The sequence below is a fragment of the Pongo pygmaeus genome, chromosome 21 (genome assembly GCF_028885625.2).
Source record: "Pongo pygmaeus isolate AG05252 chromosome 21, NHGRI_mPonPyg2-v2.0_pri, whole genome shotgun sequence".
In the NCBI taxonomy this organism is placed as follows: Eukaryota; Metazoa; Chordata; class Mammalia; order Primates; family Hominidae; genus Pongo; species Pongo pygmaeus.
In genome coordinates, this window is record NC_072394.2 from 65,050,857 (window position 1) to 65,077,201 (window position 26,345).

Genomic DNA, 26,345 nt, shown 5'->3' on the forward strand with positions numbered 1-26,345 from the left:
AGGCACTCACACTGGCACTCGTTGGCGCTGTTAGCAGTCGCAGGCTTCCACGGCTGCTGGTTGAAGCCGGGGCAGCAGCGGTCGCAGGTGCCCCCACAGGTGTTGTGCTGGCAGGTGCACTGCAGCCTGTGGGGAACACAGGAGGGGGGCTCAGGCCCATCCTGGAGGCAGGTGGCAGGTGCTCAGTCCCTTCCCTGAAGGGGCCTGTGATCCCCTCGATGGCTTGGCTTGCCACACGGACACGGCCCCCCACTGCTGTTTCTCTAGCTATCAGGCAGCAAGTGTTAGCCCAGACTCAGCATCCCCGAGCCAGTGGCTCTGACGCAACTTCCCCAGGCTGAGAGAATGGACACAAGGAAAGAGGCGGTGGAGGACAGGGTCTCACAGGGCCTTTGTAGAGGCGGGACTGGGGAACAGGTATGCATTGACCAGGTGGGGCCTAGGACAGGGCACCTCAGGGGTCAGTAGAGCCCCCTAGCCTGCAGGTCAGGACAGAGACCTGCGTTCTCCAAAACGGAGTTATGCCCTTTCCACTTCGGCCAGGACTCGAACGTAAGCCCAAAACCTCCCTGAGCCAGAAGGGAAAGGGGCCCATTTGCACCCCCCCAAGGCTCAGATTTCACTTAGCAGGCAGGACTCCTAGGCATCCTGGTCACCTCCCTAGGGCCAAGTGGCCAAGAACTGCTTCCTTCTTCCAGCTGGGGTGGACACTAAGTCAGAGGGCTGGAATCTTGCCTTATGTCCCGTGGGCAGGGTGACAGCTGGAGGGAGACAAGGCCTGAGGTTGGAAGCACCTACTCCTCAGTATTAGCCAGACCACAGCGGGAGTCCCTGCCCCAGCACACAACACAGCCAGACCACAGCGGGAGTCCCTGCCCCAGATCAGGCTCTGCCGGGGGCTGCAGGGCCATGCGTTTCCTGAGCAGGACCCCAGAAGTCAGTCCATGAGGATTAGACCCAGAGCCTCGAATTGTCTAGCTCTAGTCCTGTCCTCCACGGGGCCCACCTCACAGGGCCTCGGGAATCAATATTGCTTTCCCTCTGAATCCAGAAACATCTGGGAGGGCCATACCCTCAATGAGAGGAATTGGGAAATTAACTGCCCGTCAGCACAGGTGATCAACAAAGCAGCTGCTCTATCTTCGCACCAACTCCAAGTACCTACAAGCAAGGGCCTGAAGCTGGTGTTCCGTTTTTCAAAAATCCACATGGTCAAGAAATTGATAGGAAAAGTGGTGCCAGGCTGGCGATACCCTGGGGTGTATAGCAAAAGCTCTCCCAAAACCATCCCAATCCCAGGGCACACCAGAAGCACAAAGATAAAGCCTGCTAAAGACCTTGCAGAGAAACCATGTGGCAGGTCAGCAGAAAGAGCCTCAAGAACCTCACAAAACGGAGTAATCTAGTAGAAGCTGGAGAAGAATGTTAAAAATGGTCATAAAGAAATCTAAAACATAGGCCGGGCGCAGTGGCTCACGCCTGTAATCCCAGCACTTAGGGAAAGCCAAGGCGGGTGGATCAGGAGGTCAGGAGATCGAGACCATCTGGCTAACAAGGTGAAACCCCATCTCTACTAAAGAAAAATACAAAAAATTAGCCGGGTTTGGTGGCGGGCGCCTGTAGTCCCAGCTACTCAGGAGGATGAGGCAGGAGAATGGCATGGACCCGGGAGGTGGAGCTTGCAGTGAGCCAAGATTGCGCCACTGCACTCCAGCCTGGGCAAGAGTGTGATACTCTGTCTCAAAACAGAATAAAATAAAATAAAAAAGAAATCTAAAACATAATAAAAAAAAACACTATGGAAAACAGGCAGATGTGAAAAAGAACCAATCAGAACTTCTAGAAATGAAAAATGAAACTATAAAATTAAAGACTCAATGGATGGGCTAAACAGCAGACCAGACACAGTGGAAGAGAGATTTAGTGAAGTGGAAGAGGAGCTAAAGAAGCTATCCAGAAGACAACTCAGAAGATAAAGAAAGAGGAAATAGAAATTCTGAGAAGGAAACCAGAAGGCGCTCCTGTATCTAATGGGGACTCCAGGGGAAAAGAGGTAGGAAAGGGAGCCAACAGTCAGAAAGAATGGCCAAGGATGGTCTTGAATTAATAATGAACACATGGCCAGGCGCAGTGGCTTACACCTGTAATCCCAGCACTTTGGAGGCCAAGGCAGGTGGATCACGAGGTCAGGAGATCAAGACCATCTTGGCTAACGTGGTGAAACCCCGTCTCTACTAAAAATACAAAAAAAAAAAAAAAAAAAAAGGCCGGGCATGGTGGCTCACACCTGTAATCCCAGCACTTTGGGAGGCCGAGGCGGGCAGATCACAAGGTCAGGAGATCGAGACCATCCTGGCTAACATGATGAAACTCCGTCTGTACTAAAAATACAAAAGAATTAGCCAGGCGTGGTGGCAGGCGCCTGTAGTCCCAGCTACTCAGGAGGCTGAGGCAGGAGAATGGCGTGAACCCAGGAGGCGGAGCTTGCAGTGGGCCGAGATCGTGCCACTGCACGCCAGTCTGGGCAACAGAGCGAGACTCCGTCTCAAAAAAAAAAAAAAGAAAAAAAAGAAAAAGAAAAAGTGTGAGTCCTGAGCAAGAAAAAAATCCCAATCCTCAACACATCACAATAAATCTGCAGAACACCAATGGCAAAAAGACCATAAAAAGTCCCGGAGAGGAAGACGACCCCCAGAGGATCAGCAACTACAGGGACAATGGACTCTCCCAAGCACCTGGAGAGGTGAAGAGACAGTCAAATCATTTCTCCAAAGTGCTGAGAGACACAGCTATCAACCATGAATCCTACAGTCAGCTCAACTCTCATTCAAGAGGGAGGACAAAACAGCCGTTTTCAGACAATTCCAGATAGACTGTCATGGAATAGAAAAACTATGGGGTGCATTTCAGGGAGGAGGAAGCAGCAACCCAGGGGATGGGGATGGTGATGGTGATGGTGGGGGTGGGGGTGATGATGGTGATGGTGGGGGTGATGATGGTGATGGTGGTGGTGATGATGGTGATGACGGTGATGGTGGGGGTGATGGTGGTGATGGTGGTGATGGTGGGGGTGGTGATGATGATGGTGGGATGATGATGGTGGGGTGATGATGGTGGGGGTGGGCTGGTAGTGGGGGTGATGGTTTGGGTGGGAATAAGTTGATGGTGGAGGTAAGGAGGCAGAAAATTGCTGGCTGAAGACATGGAGCCCCCTTCCCTGGAGGAGAGGCGGGGTGGCGGGTAAAGGGTGCAGGGAGAACACGGGCAGGCTGATGTTTTGGGACACTGGTGCATGACCAGGTGCGGGTAACAGAGTCTGTGGTTCCAGGAAAGATTCCAGTCACCCCTGCTTGCACCTGCAGGGAGAGCTGAGCTCAGTCCACACCCAGGTGCGGTGAGTCAGGGGATGGCAATGTCCTTCCTCTCCTTGGAGGCCCATCGGGCTGCCTGGTGGGTTCCACTCCCTGCTGTCACGAGCTGCGTCCCCACTTGGCACTTAATTTCCCACAACAACTTAGTTCTGCTGGAGCTCAGCAGCCTGAAGCTGTGCTGGCAGCAACCAGTGCCCAGGGTGGGTCCCCAGGGCCCACAGCTCCTGGCAAACAGCCCAAGTCCTCCGGCTCAGGTGACTGTGCCACTTCTCCCCTCAGACCCATCACCGCATCCGAAGGGGCCCGGGGCTCCCGCCTCTGCTCGGCACTGACCGTGAGAATAGGAGTAAACCTTGGTCCTATCTGAGCTCCACCCGCCTCCCCACCTCCCCTGTAAACTGGAGCGTGGACAGAGCAGTAAGACCCCGCAGAAGGCAGGGGCAGGTCCCAAATCCAAGCGCATGAAGTTGGGCTGCTCGGTTGCAGGCACTAGATGAGCCCTGCCAGCTCCCTGCTGGGGTTCCAGGAGCCTCGTCACTCGCTCAGCCTCAGCTGCACCACTCTGAGTGGCTTCTGTCCAGCCCCATGCCTGCACTGCCACCCTCGGGTGTTACGCCCTCCGGGCACCACGCTGAGTACTGGTTTGCGTGTTTCCCAGCTGCCTCCCCCGGAACAGGTGCTCCTGAGGCTGGGCTGGGGTCCCACCCTGTGTTCCCATTCCCAGGAAAAGGGCCCAGCATGTGTTAGGCACTCAACACACAGCTGCTGGTTGAAGGAACCAACAGAGGGAGGGAGGAAAGGAGGGACATGCCCCGGGGCTGCTTCTCGGCAGAATGAGCCTGGCCCTACCTTACTGAGGACTCTGGGTGAGGCCCAGGAATGTGCTGGTGCCAGCACCAGGGCCACTTTCCCATTCTGTGAGGGGCTCCCGGGAGGTGGACGCTCTGCAGTGCCCTCGGCCACCCCCAAAAGGAGGCACACAGGGCACAGCAGATGACGGGTGTTGGCTGCCCCCACCCCGCCATCCCCGTCCTGGGCCTTGGTCCCTGCTTGGCTGGAGTGAAGGTCAGGCCTGGGGCCGCCAGGAAGTTGTCTGTTGTGTCCTGAAAGGTTGGGGGAGCTGGGCGGGCACCCCCAAAGTGAATTAGGGCTGCCTCGGCAGGTAGTGGGCACCTGTCCGTTCTAGGGGATGCAGGCGTGGAGTCGGGGCTCAATCATCCCCATCACTGACTCCCCTCCACGGGGCCCCAGGTGTCCATTATGGTGGGAAGGCCAGCTGGCCTGGGGGTCCGGAGAGCCTCACCTCTGCTGGCAGTAGGGCAAGGCCCCCCCAAACTAAGACAGGGCACCCTGGGGAGGCTGCACACACCCTGGCCTCCACATCACTGCACACATGAGGAAACTGAGGCCCATGCGGTGGTGGTCAGTTCAGGTCACACAAGAGAGCAGGGCCGTGGTGGGCCATGGAACCAGGTCACCCACCCTCAGGTTAGGCAGGGGTGACAAGGACAGGCAGGGAGCTGGGGGTCTCACCTGAACGGGGCCTCACCTGAACGGGTCCTCACCTGAACGGGGCCACACCTGAACGGGGCCACACCTGAACGGGGCCTCACCTGAACGGGGCCACACCTGAACGGGGCCTCACCTGAACGGGGCCTCACCTGAACGGGGCCTCACCTGAACGGGTCCTCACCTGAACGGGTCCGTGGGGTCTTTGGCATCACAGGCATCCGCGTGGCCATGGCAGACACAGCGGCCTCCAATGCTGATATCCTTGATGCTGTAATAATACTGCACCCGCAGGCCCCGTGAGCGCCAGGCGGCCAGGCCTCACCCACCCTGAGTCCCGGGTCCACCCAGCCGGTCCCCCTCCCCCGCCTGGGCCACGGGCAGCTCACCCGGCGGGTGACCGTGGGGTCCCGCAGCGCCTTCCCCATGAGGTGCCCCAGCAGCGTGTTGGTGCGCAGGAAGCGCAGGCGGACGTTGGTGGCCTTGGTGAACTCACGTAGCAGCGGCGAGTAGGAGAAATTCATGGCGCCCGGACGTCCGTTCACCAGGGACACCACGATCTGTGGGCAGCATGCGGTGAGGCCAGTGTGGCCCTAGCCCCCGCTCAGCACTGCCCCTCCCGGCCCACCTTTCCCTTCTGCAGCCCCGCACCGCGCTGCCCCTCCCCTCCCGGCCCACCTCTCCCTTCTCCAGCCCCGCACGGCGCTGCCCCTCCCAGCCCACCTCTCCCTTCTCCAGCCCCGCACGGCGCTGCCCCTCCCCGCCCCACCTCTCCGTTCTCCAGGGGCACGATGCGTGAGTACTCGGTGGTGCAGATGGCCGCGTCGTCCCGTGTGATGCGCTCCAGCGTCTGTGGCCCGAACCGCTCCAGACAGTCCCTCTTTGAGGCTGCGGGGAATGGCGGGAGGGAATGGCGGGAGGGGAGGGCGCTGGATCACCAGAAAAGCCTGGGCCCCCGCAGTGCCCCGGGCCCCTTGACATCTCCAGGCCTCGCCACTGAGGCTCCCACAGGCCAAGAGGCCGTGTGACAGAGACCACAGGTCGCTGGCTGAGGGGGCCTGGCCCGTTGGACTGCACTGCCCCCCACCACTCACCACTCTCCCTTGCACGATTTGATGTGAGTGACCCCCCACCCCCCGCAATGACCATCCTCACCCCCTTCCTTGGGGACAGACGCCTACTGCCCATCACTGACCCGCCCCTCCCCCATTCTCAGGCCAGGGAATTTTAGGGGACACGTGACCAGGCCTGCCCCATTGGGGAGGAGCACCCACTCCCACCAGCATGACTGGTCAGGGTGGCACGGGGCCAAGGACGGCCAGCATCTGGGCTAGGACTCCAGTACTCCTGACACAGGTGGCTAGGCTGGCAGGAGGCGAGGTGGGAGCTGCCAGGGCCCTTTTGTCACCACGGGAGCTGCCGGCGCATGAAGCCATCCAGAGGCAGCCAAGAGATGGCACCAGAGATTCCTGGCGCCACAGCCCCTGGACTCGGCTGTGCCCGACGCCGGGGACAGGAGCCAATAAATCCCCAGGAGCCTTTGGGTCCTCATCTGACAGTCATGACCACAGCAGCCGGGTATGGGGGCAGGGCTGGGTGTTCTGAGACCTTCAGAAGCCTGGTCATGGAGAGCCTGCCCAGGGACCCCCCTGCCTCGCCCCCCAGGCCCCATGGCGGCAGAGACTCACAGGCAAAGAACTGCCAGGGCTGGTAGGTGCGGCCGAAGTCCATGGACCGCTCCAGCACCCAGAGGTCCGGCCGGGGTGAGTTGGCAAACTTGATGAGGACGTAGGCCACATGGAAGACCTGCGGGTCGAGAGGGTGTCAGGGGAGCCAGGGGTGCCTGGATTCCCATGCTCCCAGGGGCCTGGCTCATTTTCTGCCCCTCAGGTGAGGCTGCAGCAAGGGATGTGGCACCCTTGCCACATAGGGGGCACCTCTGGGTTTGCCTGCATGGGGTAGACGAACCCAGGGGAGAGGGCTCCCCAGGGATGGAGATGAGTCCCCGGGAACCAGCCCTCCTGGAAGGGCTCCCCGCCTGTGCTCGGGACCAACGCGCTGCCTCCTCCCCTTCCCTGCCGCAGGAGTTTGGGGTTCCCCATGGTCCTGCAAGCTCTGTAATTGCAACTGGAGCAAGCTAGGGAGAGGCCCACCTACGGCGCAGGCAGGAACACACCCCAGCGTCCCCACAGCCCTCACGTCCAGCCAGGCCCGGTGGCCAGACAGTGGTCCCCGCCACCAGGCAGGTCCAAAGGTCCAACCCCCTTGTCCCTCTGACAGGTCAGCGGCTCCTAAGACGGGGCCCCTGTCCCCACCTCACACCGGGCACCCCTCCCCAGGCTCCACTCACTCCCATGCTGACCAGCCCACAGCGAGAGGCCCACTGAGCCCCCGGGTACCAGGCTGCAGGGAGCAAGCGGGGCTCAGCCTTGCAGGCAGGGGGCCCTCTCGAAGCTGAGTCTGCCTCGGAGACTCCACCAGCCCAGGCACTGGGGCAGTAGCACTGCTGTGGCCCGGTGTGTGTCAGGGCAGCCGTGCCCAGGGCAGAGGAAAGCTGCTCCTTCCCAGGCCCCCGAAACCCCAAGCCCCTGCCCCGGCCCCACCCTGGCTCTGTCCACTTTCTCCCCGTGTGTCAGCCCGACCTCCACCCAGGGACAGCCCATGTGTCTGTGCCTCGGGGCTGGGGGAGAGCCTGGCTCAGTCTTCACAGGACGCTTTGTACATCTCCTCAGAGAAGCCTTCCCTGACTGCAGCTCCTCCCCCTAACCCTCAGCTGTGGACATCTCCCCAGGCCCAGGCCCTTCTCCCTGCACAGGCCAGGCCTGCTGGCTCCCCTCAGGCCTCTGATCAGCCTGGGCTTCCCTCCCTCCCTACCCATCCCCTGACACCCTGCCCTCAGGACTCCAGGCCTGAGCCTCTCCTGCCCCCAGCAGTCAGTGCTACCCAGCCTCATCTCTGCACCCACCCGACATGACCACAGGCCTCCATGCCTGCACCTGGGGGTGCACACACACCCGCCCAACAGTGAAACACCATGGGGGTGGCTCCTCCATGGACCCAGGCCACAGGCCCCCTCTGAAAAGGTCTCTGGTCCCTAAAAACAGCCCATGGCCTCAATGGCAAGAGGCTGCACCCAGGAGCGGGGGGGGGGGGTCCGGAGGCACACAGGAGGGGGCGGTGCCCAGGCAGCACTCCGCCTTCACACTTACGCAAGCCAGGGCTCAGCCCCTGCTGCAGCAGAGTGCTCCCACCCGCCATAGCCTCTGAGGGGAGCCCTAGGCTCCCCCTATGTGGCGGCAAAGGAGGGAAGCTGTTTCCAGGCCCTGTCACAAGCCTGGAGGCTCCAAGGGAGGGTGAGCCCCTCCCCAGCCCCTCTCAAACAAAGGGGAAAGGGCTCTCCCAGGCAGAGGCTCCACAGGGACCTGGCAGGGAGGCGGAGGAAACACGAACCTCTCCCCCGCCTGTACGAGCAGGCCCGGGTGCCAGGGAGAGAGGCAACTCATGGACCCACAGCACAGGTGTGGCCTGCCTGTCCTGGCCCACACCTCCCCTGACAGGCCCACAGGGTCTGCAATGGAGACCTTGGGAGACCTCAGTACTCAGCCCAACTCTTTGCGGGTGGCAGTGGGGACCGGCCCCTCCTCTGCTCACAGGTGGGCCCCCAGGTGGGCCCTAAAAAGGCCAGCAGGCCTCCGAGGGTCACGCCACACCCCAGGGCCACCCACCACACTTCCTCGGGACAGTGACCTGCCAGTGCCCACTCCTCCGGAGGGTTTCTCCCCATAGCAGGTGCACCTGGGAACAGCTGGGTGCTGTTGGCCAGGTAGGCCTGGGAGCCTAGGGCCCCAAGGGGGAGAGCAGGGTCCCCCAGAGCTGCACGAGACCTACAGTCACCCTACTGGACTGAGCCAGACTGCTGTGGGGTCCCCCATGAAAAGACCACAGACCCCTCATAGCTTCAGCCCTTAGGGGCACCAGCTGCCCAGACTCCAGGTAGGGGGCAAGGTTCCAGGACTCCAGACATACCAGGTCCAAATCCCACCCTTCTCGGAGGGTTTGGCGTTGCAGGGACTGTGGGAGCCAAGCGCAGCCTTCCGGGGTGGGGGCGGGGCACAGGCCTATTCACCGGCTGCCAGGCTCTGAGGTCATCGTCTACCTCCCTGTGGGTGGGGGGCAGGGAAACAGGCCCTGTCCAGCAGGGAGGGGTCTGAGCCTCTTCAGGGACAGACCCTATACCCAGCCCCACACCTGGGCCTCAGCAGCCCCCTGTGGGCCTGACCACAAGCATTCCAGAGAGCCCCAGGTGGGGGCCAATGGCTCCTGTGCCTGGACAGGGAAGGGTCCACTCGAGGTGGACGGGGGCACGGACACAGGCTGTTCTCAGGGAGCTGGCAGCACAGCCCTCCCACCAAAGGCTCCGAAGGAGACTAAAGGTCCCGACTGAGCCCCCTGGGAGCCGCCCCCGCTGTTCCCTGAGCGCCTGGATGGAGGCTGCACTCTCCTCAGCCCAATCCGTCCTCCCCCCTCCCCTTCAGCAGGCCAGTCACATTTTTCCCAGCTGAGAGCACTTGCACAAATATTGACTTGAAGACGCTGATCAGCAGGATGAGGGGGACACAGACACTTCGCCCTCCCCACCCCTGGGACGCACGGGAAGATCCTGGCCTCCTGTCTCTCCCCCATCCCAACCATCTGTGTCAGACAGGGGCCCTGGACAGCTGTCCTCGAGGGCCTGGTGGCTGCACAGATGCTCACAGGAAGGGAAGCCCGCACTGGAGGACTCCCATCTGTCTCTGACCTGGTCGCGGCTCCCAGGGCCACACCGGCCGCCCTCGCCATGACCCGGAGCGAGCGCAGACCCTAGGCTTCAGGACCGCCCTTCCCCCTCCACGCCCCGCTCAGCTCAGCTGCCAGTGCTGACCTTTCCGCTGCTACATAGTTCTGTGCAGAAAGAAAAAAAATTCTTTTAAAGCAAAAGCCAAACAAAAGCCGCCTGAGTTATTTTTAAAAATCGGCTATTTTGGGGCAGGCACGTCTCCAGGACAGCAGCCGGACCCGCCTCTCAGCCACTGCACCCCCCCAGTCCCCCCAACTCAGCCTGACCTGGGAGGGCCACAGTTCCCAGAGGAGGCCTCTGCCCGGTGACTACTGCGTCACAGGGGGTCGGTGAGAGCCCCAGGAGTACGGGGCCCGGGGCCCAGGGCCCAGGCAGGCTCCAGGCTTCAGGGGTTGTGTGGCCCTGGGGCGGACACTTCCCTTTCCTGGGCACAGGGCAGTGGGAAGAGCTGCAGAGAGGGGCATCAGGATAAAATGCCTTTCATGAGGGCATGAAGGTTTGAGCACCCTGGGAGGGAGGACGCCAGCTGTTCCTGGATGGCAGGCAGCAGCCACCCCGCAGACACACTAAGAGGCCCCCACTGGAGCTGCCCCACTCACTGGCGCTCCGAAGGCAAAGCTACAGAGGGGACTGAGTAGGTGCTGGGGTCTGGGCAGCACGGTGAGGACTACAGAGAAATGCTGGTGGGGCTTTTGGGGACCCTGGGGATGGTGTGGGGCTGTTGGCTAGCAGCCTCCTGGGCTGAGGCACCCACCTCACCATGGGGTGGGCTGTGGCTGGAACCTCCAGAGGAGGGGAGGCGGTGCTGTCCTGTGCCCAAACCCAGCTCTGCCCTGGCTCATCTTGGGTTGGGGAGACCAGGGCCAGGCCCAGGTGCCCGCTGTGCTGGGTGAGGGCCAGTCCAGCCTTCCCCAGCAGCCTGGATCACAGCGGTCTGTGACTCAGCCCCCGCCCTGCAGGAAGAAGGGCATTGTGCCAATTCCCGGGGCAGGAAAAGCCCCTCCTAGCCCCAGGCGTCCGGGCCAGCACCCTGACCGCACTGCTCTGACAGGGCACCAGGGCACCCAGCCCCCTCGATGCCCAGAGTCCTGGGCCAGCCCAGCCCTTGCCCGCTCCCGCCATGTGCCTCCCCTCGAAGAGACCCCATCTGGAAACACAGATAAGCCCCACAGCAGGGGCGGGGCAGGGCGGCAGCCGGGAGCATCTCCACTGGCCCCCAGCTGGGTGAATAAGCACGGCAGCCACACAACCTATCAGGGGTCCGGAAACACGCCCCACACAGACACTTCTCCCAGAGGGACGCAGAGTGGAAAAGCCGGGGGTTTCCACAGCAAGCCCACCGCTGGGAAGAAAAATAAAAACTCCAAGGCCAGAACCCCCAACTCCGGGGTTGGACGCCGCCATGCCCAACTACAGATGTCCTAAGCAGGATAGGAAAACTTCCAGGAGTGGGCGGAGGACGGGAGCTCCCCAGCTGGAGGGAGAGGATGGGGTCCCAGCCAGGGGGCTGCCCGCGCCTCAACAGAGCCGGGCCTGGGGTGGATTCAGGGACCCCAACCACTGCAGCCCAAGCTCAGGGCTCCCTCCCTGCAGCCCAGCCCAGGTCAGGCCAGATGGTCAGCCAGGGACACAGGAAGTGGAGATTATCCCAAGGGGACCCCTGGGCCTGAAACCCAAACAGTTTCATCTCCACTGAGCTGTGTTGTCAGAGGCCAATGTAGTGGCTGTTGTTTAGAAACAGACAGAAAACAGGAAGCCTCTGGGGACCGCCAGGGCCTGGGGGTCTAGGTGGGTGCTGGGGCATCTCTGTGCCCTGAGTGCCAGGTCTGGCCGTGCAGCCACCAAGGGCGAGCATGGCAGCAGGGGTGCGGGGAGAGGAGTGGCCCCATCCCCACCTTGGCATGGCAGCCCCTTGGGCCGTGTCCTCCTTCCAGGACAGGTAGAGGGCTGGTTTCGCCATCTATCCTGTGCCAGGGGAGGGGAGCGGTGCCTCCCAGGACCCCCGCCGTACCCCCCAGGGAGCCCCGCTCAAGTGGCTGCGTCCGGCTCAGCCCGTGCACCTGTCCCGGCTGCCGAGCTCTGTAACTAGAGCCTGGCCGCGGCTGCACTTCCTGTCCTTCCCTGGACAACCCACTAACCGTCCTGGGGCACTGGCCACATGGCTGAGTGCCCACCCAGGCCCAGGAAGCCAAGCCAGTGGCACCCTGGATCAGGAAGCCTGCCCAGGGCCCAAGCCGGCCGGCCAGAGAGCAGGCAGTCCTGAAGGGTGAGGCAGCCTGGGCGTGCTGGACCTCCGGCAGGTCCTCCTCCTGCGGTGCTCCTCCCATTTACAGAGGAGGAACCAGCCCGGGAACCCAGACTGCAGACAGCATGGCCAACCCTACAGTCCTCCAGACCCCAGCACTGGGACTGGGCACTCCACACTGGCCCTGACCCTCTCATAACTCTACCTCAGTTTCCCCAAGTGCCTAGGGAAACTCACACTCCAGTGACCAATGACCTCAGCAGAGCTTTGCCTCCTCGTACCCCCACTTGGCGGGGACAGCTGACTGCCTCCCCTCTCCGGCCCTGCCTGCTGCTCTGCCCTCCTATGGCTCTCCACCATCCCAGGGGCACGGGCCCTCACCTGGCACTGCTCGCCCCCAACCAATACTTCTAGCCTCATACCTAACTGCCCCCCTTATACCCTGCCAGCCCCAGTTCCCGCACACCTTGACCCCCACCTGGGCCTCCCCATTTGCCCTGCAGCTCTGGGCCTCGGGGGCTGGGACAAAGCCGCTGCCCCACCTGTGGCACCTGCACTGCGGCCTGCTGTGCAGAGAACAAAGCAGGGGCCTCCCTACCGGAAGGGAGCCCATGCGTCCTCACTCCTCATCTGAGGGAGGCGGGAGGCATGCCCTCCTCTGCTGGGGAAAGCCCCGCCCCCACAGTCAGACCACCCAGGGGCTGACTGGAGAGGGAGGGGACACAGGCCAGAGCCAGCCCCATTCACCCTGCCCAGCTCCTTACAACCTGGGCCTGCTGGGCTAGCGTGCTGGTGTAGTGGGGCAAGGGCCTGGACCCTGTGGCAGAGCCAGGGGGTGGCGGAGCTCAAGCCAGGACCCGCTGGCCACGTGCCTGGGCAGTCATGAACGCGCTCACCCTTCCCGGGACCCGGGTGTGGTTCATCGGAAGAAGGAGCCTGAGGCCAGTGATGTGACCGCTCAGTTCCAGAAGCTTCCGGAGGATGCAAGGAGATACGCAAGAACCCCCTAGAAGGACCCCCTGGGGAAGGTCACGTCTGGAACTCGGAAACTGCCCCCTGAGTCACCAGTGACCAGTGCTGGAGCCTCTTCCTGAGGCTCCACCCTTGGAGAGAGAACCCCTCCACGGCTGGGCGCAGTGGGACCCAGGCCAGGAGCCCAGCTGGCACTCCCGGGGGCCCAGGCTCATCTGCTTCTGGGTGGACACCCCAGGGACTAGTCTCCCCTCCCCTGCGCCAGCCCCTGCCCCACCACACACCAGGGGCATGAGATCCGAACAGTGATGCAGCCCACCCCGCCCTCCTCAGCCTTCCAGGAGCAGGAAGCCTTCCCGATGCCCAGTGCCAGCCGCCCCCACCCCCCTCCCAGGGCATCCGCTCCAGATCCCAGAACAAAGGCTGCTGGCAGCCCGCTGCAGGGGGAGTGCCCGGACCCACCCGCTGCTCAGCCTGGCTTCCTGATGGAAGCCCCAGCCCCGCCCCAGGATCAGCCCTGAAGCCCAGGAAGGACATTTCCCCACCCCACTCCAGGGAGTCCCTGCCCCCACCCCGACCAAGGCTGGCAGCCCCCCGGCCTAGGCCAAGACGGGGGCCTTGGTAGATACATCCACGTGGTCAGGAAAGTGGGTGAGAGGAAGGAAGGAAGACGGTGCAGGTGTGAAGGGAGGAATGAGCAGACAGATGGATGGATGGATGGAAGCAATGAAGAAAGGGTGGGTGCTGCATAGGTAGGGGGGTGGGTAGGGGGGTGGGTGGGTCAGCATGCAGAGGGATGGGATAGGGTAAGTGTGTGGGTGGGTGGATAGGTAGGAGGTGGGTGGGTGGATAGGTAGGGAGTGGGGTGGGGTGGGTGGGTCAGCAGGCAGAGGGATGGGATAGAATAGGTGGGTGCGTGGGTTGATAGGTGGGGGGGGTGGATAAGTGGGGGGGTGGGTGGGTGCATAGGTGGGGGGTGGGTGGCTGGGTGGATAGGTAGGGGGGTGGATGGGTCAGCAGGCAGCGGGATGGGATAGGATAGGTGGGTGGATAGGTGGGAGGTGGGTGGGTGGGTCAGAAGGCAGAGGGATGGGATAGGATAGGTGGGTGCGTGGGTGGATAGGTAGGGGGGTGGGTGGGTGGATAAGTGGGGGGTGGGTGGGTGCATAGGTAGGGGGGTGGGTGGGTGGATAAGTGGGGGGTGGGTGGGTGCATAGGTAGGGGGGTGGGTGGGTGGATAAGTGGGGGGTGGGTGGGTGCATAGGTAGGGGGGTGGGTGGCTGGGTGGATAGGTAGGGGGGTGGGTGGGTCAGCAGGCAGCAGGATGGGATAGGATAGGTGGGTGGATAGGTGGGGGGTGGGTGAGTGGGTCAGCAGGCAGAGGGATGGGATAGAATAGGTGGGTGGGTGGGTTGATAGGTAGGGAGTGGGTGGGTGGGTAAGTGGGGGGTGGGTGGGTGCATAGGTAGGGGGGTGGGTGGCTGGGTGGATAAGTAGGGGGGTGGATGGGTCAGCAGGCAGCAGGATGGGATAGGATAGGTGGGTGGGTAGGTGGGTGGGTGGGTGGGTGGAGGGATAGGTGGGTGGGTGGGTGGAGGGATAGGTGGGTGGGTGGGTGAGTGGAGGGATAGGTGGGTGGGTGGGTGAGTGGAGGGATGGGTGGGTGGGTGAGTGGAGGGATAGGTGGGTGGGTGGGTGGAGGGGTAGGTGGGTGGGTGGGTGAGTGGAGGGATAGGTGGGTGGGTGGGTGAGTGGAGGGATAGGTGGGTGGGTGGGTGGAGGAGTAGGTGGGTGGGTGGGTGAGTGGAGGGATAGGTGGGTGGGTGGGTGGAGGGATAGGTGGGTGGGTGGGTGGAGGGGTAGGTGGGTGGGTGGGTGAGTGGAGGGATAGGTGGGTGGGTGGGTGGAGGGATAGGTGGGTGGGTGGGTGGAGGGGTAGGTGGGTGGGTGGGTGGAGGGATAGGTGGGTGGGTGGGTGGAGGGATAGGTGGGTGGGTGGGTGAGTGGAGGGATAGGTGGGTGGGTGGGTGAGTGGAGGGATAGGTGGGTGGGTGGGTGGAGGGGTAGGTGGGTGGGTAGGTGAGTGGAGGGATAGGTGAGTGGGTGGGTGGAGGGGTAGGTGGGTGGGTGGGTGGGTGGAGGGGTAGGTGGGTGGGTGGGTGAGTGGAGGGGTAGGTGGGTGGGTGGGTGAGTGGAGGGGTAGGTGGGTGGGTGGGTGAGTGGAGGGATAGGTGGATGGGTGAGTGGAGGGATAGGTGGGTGGGTGGAGGGACAGATGGGTGGGTGGAGGGACAGATGGGTGGGTGGAGGGACAGGTGGGTGGGTGGAGGGACAGATGGGTGGGTGGAGGGACAGGTGGGTGGGTGGAGGGATAGGTGGGTGGGTGGGTAGAGGGATAGGTGGGTGGGTAGATGGAGGGATAGGTGGGTGGGTGGAGGGACAGATGGGTGGGTGGAGGGACAGATGGGTGGGTGGAGGGATAGATGGGTGGGTGGAGGGATAGGTGGGTGGGTGGGTGGAGGGATAGGTGGGTGGGTGGGTGGACGGATAGGTGGGTGGGTGGGTGGAGGGGTAGGTGGGTGGGTGGGTGGGTGGAGGGGTAGGTGGGTGGGTGGGTGGGTGGAGGGGTAGGTGGGTGGGTGGGTGAGTGGAGGGGTAGGTGGGTGGGTGGGTGAGTGGAGGGATAGGTGGATGGGTGAGTGGAGGGACAGGTGGGTGGGTGGAGGGACAGATGGGTGGGTGGAGGGACAGGTGGGTGGGTGGAGGGATAGGTGGGTGGGTGGGTAGAGGGATAGGTGGGTGGGTGGGTGGAGGGATAGGTGGGTGGGTGGAGGGACAGATGGGTGGGTGGAGGGACAGATGGGTGGGTGGAGGGACAGATGGGTGGGTGGAGGGATAGGTGGGTGGGTGGGTGGAGGGGTAGGTGGGTGGGTGGGTGGGTGGAGGGGTAGGTGGGTGGGTGGGTGGGTGGAGGGGTAGGTGGGTGGGTGGGTGAGTGGAGGGGTAGGTGGGTGGGTGGAGGGACGGGTGGGTGGAGGGACAGATGGGTGGGTGGAGGGACAGGTGGGTGGGTGGAGGGATAGGTGGGTGGGTGGGTAGAGGGATAGGTGGGTGGGTGGGTGGGTAGAGGGATAGGTGGGTGGGTGGGTGGGTGGAGGGAGAGATGGGTGGGTGGGTGGGTGGGTGGAGGGAGAGATGGGTGGGTGGAGGGATGGGTGGGTGGGTGGGTGGGTGGGTGGAGGGACCGCTTCCCAGGTGGAGTGGAAAGGGTTCCTTTTCCCTCCGTATCATTTTACAGTTGGTGAAACTGAGGCTGGGAGAGGCAAGATGCTCACATGGCAGAACCTGATTTCTGGCCCAGAACAATCTAAAAGCAAGCTGGCTTCAGACCTGAAGTTTCCAGCCCAGTTCATAGATGTGCACCGAGGCTGAGAGACAGCCCCAGAGCCAACGGGTGGTGGAGCCCACGCTTGTGGGTCCGAGTGTCAGTCCCGTCTTCCCTGCCCCACCCAGGCACATCGGGCACTGCGCCCACTGGCTCTGCAGCCACCCTGGGGTTGCCGTGGAGACTGGGCCATCTCCCCTCCCCCAGCCCAGCCCCCTAGTTTCTTGAAGGAGGAGGAGCGGGAAGAACTCGCCAGTATCCAGCTTCCCGCCGCCAGCAGCTGAGAATTCACATGCCAGCAGCTGAGAATTCACACGTACACTACAGCCAAGGTGGGAGCCTCTGCTGCTGTGCCAGAGAGATGAGGGACCTCCAGGGTCCAGGGGACAGGGGAGCCAAATGCGGGGAAACCCAGTGAGATGAAGGTAAACAGGCAAAGCCACACCCAGACCCAGGCCAGGGCAGGGCTAGGGGCCTGGCAGGCAGGCAGGGAGCCCAGGACAGGCAACCCCTCCCCAGCTCCCCGCCCTTCTCCACAGGGCCCTGCAAGTTCAGGAACCCCTGGAAATTCCAGGCCACTTGTTGGAGCTTGAGCCCTCCCCTCACTGCCTGCCCACCCCGGAGCAGGCCTGCAGGCCACCAAGGCTGCCAAAGGTGCCTGCCCCTTGGGGCCAGCCCTACAGCCAGGCTCCAGGGAGACCTCCTCTATCTCTAACACCCTCGGGACAATGGCAGGGACAGAGGCTCAGACAGGGGTGAAGACCTACGTGTCACACACTGGGACTGGGGCAGCGGCGGAGCCAGCTGGGATGCAGGCCTCTGGGTCAGCCCTGGAGCCCCCACTCCAGGCACTGGCTGCTCTCAGGCCCAGCCTCCTCCACCTGCCCCACCACTGTCCCTGACCCAAGAAGCACCAGGATTACTGGCCCATTTTACAGGCCAGGACCTGAAGGCCGGGTACCCAGGCCAAGTCGCCCCCAATCTGGGGGTGCTCAGGGCTGGCAGCCAGGCAGGCCCACCTTGGGGGGTTCACTCTTCACTTGGAGGCACCCAGCTGCAGCCTCCTGCTTGTGCAGGGGCGTCCAAGGCCAAGGAGAGCCCAGAGCTGGGGACGGGAGAGCAGGCACTCGACCCCACCTAACCCTCAGCGGCTGCCACCTCGGCACAGGTATCCCAGGAATGTCCACTTCCACCAGCCTCCTCTGCATTCCTGCAGCCCCTCCAGCACCTGCCAGGAATTCCTTAAACAGCAGGGCGCCTGATGCAGGGGCACCACCGCACTGCCCACAGCACCTCCGCCCTCCCGGCCCCAAGCTGTCTACTCAGCGCTCCCACCCAAACTCTGTGGCGTTTGGAAGCACCCCCATCAGCACCCGCTTTCCCTGTGTCACGGGGATGCTGAAAGCACAAACAAAAGGCGACCACTGCCATGCCTTTGTCCCTGTGGGGACTGCCCCCCACCAAGTCCTTCGTGGCCAGCCTCCCAGGCCCCAGGTCTCACTCAGAGTGGAGACCTCGCCTTCTGGTCCTGTGGCCCAAGGTAGGCCCGACGGCTACAGACACAGAGATGGGGGCTGCAGCAGGCAAAGAAGGGCCCCTACCTGGCCCAGGTCCAGGGTGACATTGACCTCGTTGTACTCCAGGCCGCGGGACAGCGGTGGGCTCTGCCACCAGCGCTCCGTGCCGTCGATGGCATTGCTCGCGGGGTGTGCCTTGTTGCTGTTCGCAGCCGTGCAGATGTCGCAGTACTGGCCCTGCAGAGGGAATGGGAGGGTCAGATAGCCGAGAAGGGCCGGGACCCCCTTCCTCCTCCACAGTCACCCTCCTGCCCTGAGATGAGTCCTGGTCCCACTCCCAGCCTCTGTACCCCTCATCCACTTGCTCAGCAAACATGCACTAAGCACCCGCTGCTCCTCCGACTCAGGGGATGTGGCTCATGTGAGCTGCTCATGGCGCTAAGGACAAGAGGAAGACCAGGGATGGAGACGGGAACCTGCCTTGGGTGGGAAAATCTCGGTGGGCCTCTCTAGGGGGGTGGCGTGTGAGCCCTACGTGGTAAGGGAGGGTGTGCTCTAGGCAGAGGGGGTGCCAGTGCAACGAGCTCTGGGGGCAGGAAGAGTCTCACAGTAAACCGCAAGGTGGATCAATGTGTCTAGAGCCAAAGGCGCAAGAAGGGGCAGGAGCAACGCAAAGCATGGCTACCCCTCCCTGCTGGCCCTGCCAGGGGCTCCAGAAAGGCTTGGACAAAACGCAGCAAGACATCGGGTGGAAGGGGGAGGAAGGTGGAGCTGCAGACAGAAGGACCGTCAGGGCGGGGATCCAGGCGGCCAGACCCCGCCCCACCTCCAGATCTTGCCCACAGCCTTCCGGATTAGGGTCTCCAGAGACAGAATTAAGCTGTTCCGGCGGCCTGTGGGGACCGGCCCCAGAGTGGAGGTGTGGACAGCGGCAGGTGGGCCTGGGCCTCCTGGCTGCTGCTTCTGAGTCCTGGGAAGAGGCCAAGTCACAGTGACCGCTGAGCCTCAATGTCCCCATCCGAAGAGTGGGGATAAGGCTGCACCTGCCTGGGGCCACTGTGAGGAGTAATGGCTCACACACACAGCCTGGCAGCCGCTTCTGTCCCGGGCCTGCCACCTGCTGGGGGCCTGCCCTGCATGGGTGAGTGGAGAACAGAGGAGGCTCCCAGCAGGGTCCTGGCCTGCATCCTGGCAGGGGAGGGGTAGTGCTGGGAGCCAGGGCGGGGACGAGGAGAGGGGGCAGAGCTGGGTCCTGGCTGCCCTCCCCCCCCCCGCCGGGAAACCAGACCTGCTGTTTGTCCACACAAAGGCGCCCTCCCAGGCTTGGGGTTGATTGAGGCCCCAGAGGCCGAGTTTGAGAAAGTCAGCGGCCCTACCCCACCCAGCCTCCCTGGGGGGGCCAGACCTCATCCTAGGAGGAGGAGGTAGGAGCTGGGGAGATCCCTTCTCCCCACCCCCAGGCCCAGCACCTACAGAGGGCCCAACCCCCTCACCCACAGAGTGTGCCCTCTGCCTCCACTGAGCACCAGGGCAACGCCCGGTACCCCTCCCACAGGCTCCCAAGACCCCGCCCTGGTGTTTGGATTGCCCCATCTCAGACTTTGCCCTGGACCACCCAAGATGCAGCTCTGCAGCCCCCAGTGTGGCCACTGCTGTATTTCCTTTACTGCATGTATGAGATCTGGAATTATCTGGGGGCTTCCCTGGGGTCCCCCAGAGCTCTGCAGTGGCAGGGTCCATACCCTCCTTATTCCCGCTGTGTCCCCAGCTCACCACCTAAGCATTCTCGTGGATGGGGCTAGAGCAACTGAAGACACCCAGTTAAGCGCCACGACCCCTACCCGCAGACCGCACTGCAAGCTTCGATGGTGACCCCCAAGAGCTCACTGACAGCACGGCACACACAGGTCCTGCTCAGGGTGGGGCCGGGGGCTCCTGGAGAAGGTAGGTGTGGGCAGGGCCCTCTGGCTGGGGCAGCGGGACCTCCCCGGGAAGGCTGCTTGCTGGTCAAGACCCTCCCAGACACACGAGCAGCAGAGGGAAGCTGGGTGGAAGGTTGCGGGTCAAGGGTCAGCCTCTACTTTTCCAGGAGGTCAGGGAAGCAACTGTTCAGTCCCTGCCTGGGCCAGCGTTGGTCCAGTTATTGGGAGGCAGTTCCAGTCCCCATTCGGCCACTCACTGAGCCACAGAAGACCGGACTGGGAAAACCAGGCTCCCACCACCTCCGCTGCGGAGGGTCCCGTGAGAACAGAGCTAGGAAACAGCAGAGGGGCTGATAAGGACTTCCCCTTCCAATGAGTCACCACGCTGGCCTGGCTGCCCAGTCCCCACCTTCCCAGGCTGGGCTGGCCGGTGATCCCCTGAGGCTGCGAGGGCCACGACCTCCCCCTGCCCTCTGCCTGCTCTAGCTGCCCAGCAGGGTTCACCCCCACCCCCATCTGGGATGCCCAGCTAATGTGCATCTCCTGCAGTGGGTCCCTGAGAGCCCCTGGCCTGCAGCCTTGAGAACACACTGCCCAGCCCCAGGCCCCAAAGCCTTAGTGAGCCCCCTCAGATGGAGCTGCGGCTTCATCGCCTGGGTACCTCCTGTGCCTGCCTGCCTTGCCCCGACCGCAGCTCCACTCCAGACCGGCCGGCAAGGACTTCTCACACGCCCAATCCACGGCCAGGGCGGTCAGCAGACCTGCAGCTCTCAGATGAAGGAGGCGTCCAAGGTCATACCCGTCCAGCTCACGTCTACCAGCCGATCTTTCTACTTATCTGGCAGCCTCAGCGGGCACTCACTAATCAGAGCTCGAGACTTTGGAAGAGAAGTGTTCGCCTCTATTGCTAGACATGAACTGGGCGAGGCTGGCTGGTTTCTCATCCAAGCTGGCTCTGAGGCGTGGAGCACCACAGCCCACAGCTGCCACTGAAACTGTGGCTGCTTCCCAGGCTCCTCAGGCCAAGCTCACAGCCTCAGGCGAGGCGGGCCAGCACGCTGTGCCCATTTTAAAGACAGAGAGCTTGAGGCTGACAGAGGGAAGCCACACAGCTGAGGCAGAGGAGAGGGGCGTTGACTACAGGCTGGCCCTTTACTCACGAGACGGGGGTAATAAGCCCCCACAGAGGAGACAGATCCGAGAGGGGGCCTGTGGCCCCCAGCCACATAGCACGGGCAGGCGGTGGGGGGGGGTGGTCTGAGGTTCAGAGGGCACCTGGAGCCTCCCCTGCCAGAACGGCAAAATCTCAGCTGGGGACACTCAGCCAGGCCCTCTGCGGTGAGGTGTGGCAGCAGGCAAGGAGACAGTCACAGGCCCTCCGTCCTGAGACCCGGCCCCTCTGAGTTGACCAGATAAGGGGGCAGCCAGGAGGCGCCCAGGTTCCCACAGCTAACCCCCGCTGGACCCTGTTCTGGCTGGGGGGGTCCAAGCAGGTGTCAGCAGCTTTCCAGGGCTCAGTTCCCCCATCTGAAGTGTGGGCTTGAGACCTCCTATCTCAGAGGACTGTGCTGGGCTTAAGGAGAGAACGGTGAGCTCAGAAGCAGGGGGAGGCTCCTTCCCCCTCCACCAGGGCGAAGGGGGTGGGGCAGGCAGAGGGGGCGGGCCCAGCCCAGGCTCCTCCATTCATCCCCTTAACATCTTGCTCCAGGGCCCTCTGCCCCCACCCGGCAAATCTCCAGCTACTCGCCCCTGCCCCAGCCTCTCCTTCCAGGAAGGCGGAGGTACCAGGGAGGAGACAGCTCAGGTTACACGGGCCCTCAGGGCCCCTAGACTCTCCCTAAGGTGGGGCTGAGGTGGGGAAAGGGCCTAGAGCGGCCGGTTGGGAGCCGTTGGAGCTGACTTTGCTGCTCCTTACCCAAGGCTGACCCCAGGCCCAACCTAAGTCTAGGGGGCCCCAAGAGCCTTGGTTTTCAGGTAAGGTGTCCATGCATGGAGTCCACCAACAGAACCCGCCTACAGGTTTAAGGCTTGCTGGGGAGGGGACATGCACCCCAGGGGGTCTTCAGGGCCTGAAACCACATCTCCCAGTGAGACTGAAGCCCCCGGACCCTACCACCTGCTGGACAAAGATGCTGCCCCTCCTGGGAGCCACGTGTTCCCAGCCCCAGTCAAAACTTCGTAGCTGGCCCTCCCCTACTTTGGAGGTATCCTCGAGTCCCTAGACTCCTCCGAGGGGGGCCAGTGGGAGCCTCAGGTGGCTGGCCCCTCCCACCCCATCCAGAGGCCAACAGGTTCCAGCCTGTCCCGGGTAGGGCGGAGCTGCGCCCCCTCCCCACCGGCAGCAGGCGGCGGAGGCCAAGTCCCGCCCTCCCCGGGATCCTGGACTTGGGGCCGCCAGGGACTGGGCTCGGCCCCCCTCCCGCCCCGGTCACCGCAGTCGAACTGGACCGGCGCCCAGCCGCCCCCGGGTCCATGCCGGGGACTTTAATTCCGCCTTCCCGGAGGGACGCGAAGTTTCCCGGCCGAGACGGAGCGGCCGGGTCGGGGTGCCTTCTTGAGCCCCCAAAATGCGGAACCAGAGAGTCCGCACCTGGACTCGCCCCAGGCCACTGCGCTCCCCCTGGGGTCGGGCCGGCGTTCCGGGTCCGAGTGCCCCGGGAGGATGCCCCACGGCCCGCCCTGCGCTCACCTGGATGGTCTGGTTGGGGTCGCCGCCGGCCACGGGGCCCCCCACCAGCTTGCAGTAAAGGTCTTCGGTGGGGCGCGGGGAGCCGCGCGCCGGGGCCTCCTCTCCGCAGGTCGCGGAGGCGGCGATGCGGGCGCCCTCGGCCAGGTTGAAGTAGGGCGGGTGCAGGCTGAAGCCGCCGCCCGCCTCCTCCCGCGCCCGCGCCGCGCCCAGCAGCGCCAGCCCGACCAGCAGCAGCGGCGCGGGGCCCCGGGGGCCGCGAACACACAGTGCGCTCCCCGCGCAGAGCCGCTTCGCCATCTTCCCGGCTCCGGGCCGCGTCCCCGCGCTCCAGGGACAGCGCGCGCGGCGGGAGCCCGGCGGGTCTGAAGCCAGGCGGCCGGCAGGGCTCGCTCCGCCCGCGGACGTCAGGCCCCGCCCCGGCCCGCCCGAGCGCCCGAGCCCCGAGCCCCGGGGAGAGGTCCGGGGAGGCGGGGTGGGGGGGGGGGGGAAGGAGAGGGGAGGGGGAGGGGCGGCCGGGCGGCCTTAACCCTTCGGACCCCGGCCCGGCCGCCTCCCGGAAGGGGCACCTGCTGGCCTCGGGCCAGGCCGTGGGACGACGGCGCCCCCGCGCCGCCAGCCCAGGTCGTAGCTCCGGGTCCCAGGTACGACCCTCGCGCTCCCCACGGCGCCCTGGCCCCCAGAGCGCCCACCAGCTCCTCCCAGCCCAGGGGCCCACTCTTTGTTCCCCTAACTTTGGTGCACCACTCGGCTGCCCCCGCTCCTCCCCCGACAGCGTCCGTCCTGCTGGCTGCGGGAAGGTGCCCTCTGCACCCGCGAATGACCATCTGCAGAGGAACAGGGGGAGCCTAGGTGGGAACCCCCTGCTTCCTGGGGCGGCCAGGTCAGGTTCAACTCGGCCTGGCTCCTGCCTGCCCCAGCAGGGCTTAAAAATACTCTCCGATAGGGAAATGGGGCAGGAGGGACTGGCCTGCAGCCACAGTCCCCTTTAGAGGACGGGGGCGGTGCTCATGGCCCCACAGCCGCCAGATTGGCTCTTAAGGAGGTCGGAGGCTTTGGCCACAGCTGCTGAGCACCTGCTGGGTGCCTGGAAGCACCTGTGCTCCGGGGCCCCGTGGACTCCACCAGCTCTGTCGGCCTGGCCTCCAACCCACTGCACAGCCGCGCACGCGTTCCTGCCACGGTCGGCGGCTCGAGGACGCCTGGCAAACGGCACAGGACCTAGAGGCCGAGATCAGGTCTTCGTCTGCCTTTGGGTGGCTGCGGCCCTGGGTCTCCTCCTTCCCTTGGGCTCCGGGGCCAAATCTGCCTCCAGGGAAGCCCCGAGGGGGTGGTGGCGGGGTGGGGCTGCAGCTGCCGAGCTGGCAGCAACCCCCCATCTCTGAGCCAGGCCAGCTGGGCGGGCCATGGTCCCAGATGGGCTGTGGGGCTCATGTCTCGCTGGGTTCCCTGGACAGTCCTGGGGGGCTGGGTGGGTTTGTGGGGCACTGGCCAGCTGGTTCTGGTGGGGGTTTTGAGCTAGCAGCTGTCCCTGGAGGGTGCACCTCCTTGCACACCTTCCTGGCGCCCTGGCCTCCTGCAAATCTCAAATCCCAAGAGGGTGTATGGCCCTTTCTCTACGGAGTCGGAGGGCGATGTGACCCTCTCTCCCTCCTCCTACTTTCCGGCCCGGCAATTCTTCCATAACTTCACTATTAGTTCTCCCACCTGGGGGAGGGGGAAAGGAGGCGGCTCCCCTTGGCAGGAGAAGCTCCAAGTGGGGGAGGGGCTGGCTGGAGAAGGGGCGGAGACATCAAGGAATCTGCAGTCCAGGCGCAGAGTCCAGCTCTGAGCTGCTTTAGATCCCGTGTGAGGCAGACAGCGGCCTCTGGGCAGTAGCGGGTCCCCAGGTGGGGGCTTGGCCCCAGGCAGTGTGCTCTGGCTCTGGGCTCCCCCTTGACAGCTTGGGGCTCTGACAGCCCCAGGGACTGGAGGTGGAGACTCCGGAGACCCTGAGGGCTTCTTGGGATCCCTGGAGGGTCGGGTGGTTGGAGGGGTGGGATTGCGAGTGGCGGTGTGGGAGGTGGGGGGGAACAGCCCTTTAAGCCTCCTAGTGGCCAGATCAGGCCAAGCCGCCAGGCCTCTGCTGTCCTCGGCACTGGCCAGGAGGGCAGCGGGGGCCGGCCCTGAGAATGCGCTGTGTCAGCCGGAGCTGCCAGCACTAGCAGGGTTAATCACCAGCTCACTGCTTCCCGGCAGACAGCTGCCCCAGGAGCAACTGGCAGGCAGGCGGGGAGTGCAGTGGACAAGACAATGTGGCCCAGGGGCTGGGTAAAGAGCCCACACTCTGCCCCCATCCTGTGCCTGCTGGTGCACGGACTGGGGGGCAGGCAGCTGGGGCAGGAGCTGAGCGTATGGAGGGCGGAGGGGCTGTCCCAGCCGGGCTACACACAGGGGGTTGGGGAGGTGGGCAGGGAGAGGGGCAGCTCATCTCTGCACACCCCCACTCCTTGCTGTCTTTGTCATGGTCATCACCATGTCAGTGAGTCATCACCAAATGGACCAGTGAGCCTCGCTTCTTGTCTGAGTCCTGTGCAGCCCAGCCACCTCTTCTATTTACAAATGGGGAAACTGAGGCCAAAAAGGCCGGGGCCAGTCAAGAGCACACAAGTTACTAAAGCAAGAGGAAGTCTGTCCGTCATTCATTTTTTACTCCTATTTGCTGGGCATCTTTGGGGCACCCGTCCCTGACGTAGTCCTCCTCCCTGCAACAGGTCAGACAGCACCCCACCCCCAAACACGTTCTGTCCTGAATCCACAGGAGGGAGCTGCCCAGTCTGGGAGTGGAGGGGAGGGTAAAAGGAGGTGGCTCGCCAGGGGAGGGCCGTGGAGGAGCCTCTGTCCCACCAGGCTCTGGCTGCCCTCCAGGGACAATCCAAGATCCAGAGCCCCTGTCCACCCAGCTCTAGGCTGATGGAGCCCCAGAGGAGGTGGGTCGGGGGCAGGGGTCAGTGGCAGCCCGAGAGAAGTAGGGGCACTCCTGGCCCTGGGGAAGGGGTCTCAGATCCTCCCCCAGCCCTGGGACAAGGCCTGCTGGGGAGCACCCAGTGCTACTCCAGTGGCATTCCCGAGAGTGCCCCCACCCTACTCAGCCACACCTGCAGGCAGCTGTGGGGGACCCTGAGGGTAGGCCACAGGCACATCTGACTCAGCGGTGAGTCGTGAACTCCTGACCTTGGGAGCCTCCTGGAGACACAGCTGCGCTGAGGACATGGGGCGCCCCCACGCCCACACTCAGCTGCATCACAGGCAACCACAATCGGTAACAGATGACTGCGGACCTTCCTGTCTCAGAGCCCAGGGTCCAAGTGGGTGCTGCACCCTCGGGAGAAGCCCCCAAGAGGAAGCGGGGGTTGAGCAAGAAGGAGGGCTGGAGGCTGGGCTCCTGCTGGGGCCAGGCCTGCGGGTGAGGCCTTGTGGCTCCCACTCCGAACTGGGAATGTTGTCTCAGCGGGATGAGATCTGGAGGAACGCCAGCGCTGTGGTTTGGGATATTGGAGGCCACAGTCCCTTTCTCAGGGCTGCTGGGATGCCCTTCCAGGGAGCCGGCCGGTAAGAACCTCCATCCCTGTCCATGAAATACAGAAGCTGGGAGCGGGCAGCAAGGCTGGTTCTGAACTGTTCACATGGGCCGGCTCAGTCCTCTGGGAGGAGGACACAGACCAGCAAGTGCCGGGAAGACAGGGTCTCATCAGGATTGCATAAACCCAGCGGACTGGGAGAGCTTCTGGGCCTCTTGGCCTAGGAGGCCCCCACTGCCCTCAGCCTGGACCGACTGCTGTAAGAGCCAGCCCGGAGCTGCAGACCCTGGGGGGCTGGCCTCAAAGGAATGGAGGCAGAGCCCAAGAAGACCCTCAGCCAT

At 63.6% G+C, this 26,345-nt stretch overlaps 1 protein-coding gene across 2 annotated transcripts in view; it reads right to left on the bottom strand.

Moving 5' to 3' along the window:
* LAMA5 (laminin subunit alpha 5) overlaps positions 1 to 22,829 on the bottom strand; it is a 65,831-nt gene extending 43,002 nt beyond the window's left edge. For both annotated transcript variants that reach the window (XM_054467991.2, XM_054467990.2), the window contains exons 1-7: positions 22,448 to 22,829; positions 17,921 to 18,073; positions 6,569 to 6,686; positions 5,650 to 5,768; positions 5,270 to 5,440; positions 5,065 to 5,162; positions 11 to 126 (exon numbers count right to left, since the gene is read on the bottom strand). In XM_054467991.2, the coding sequence (XP_054323966.1) occupies positions 11 to 126; positions 5,065 to 5,162; positions 5,270 to 5,440; positions 5,650 to 5,768; positions 6,569 to 6,686; positions 17,921 to 18,073; positions 22,448 to 22,744 (1,072 nt within the window). In that variant the 5' untranslated portion in view covers positions 22,745 to 22,829. The remainder of the gene's footprint in view (positions 1 to 10; positions 127 to 5,064; positions 5,163 to 5,269; positions 5,441 to 5,649; positions 5,769 to 6,568; positions 6,687 to 17,920; positions 18,074 to 22,447) is intronic.
* Between the last annotated feature and the right edge of the window lie 3,516 nt (positions 22,830 to 26,345).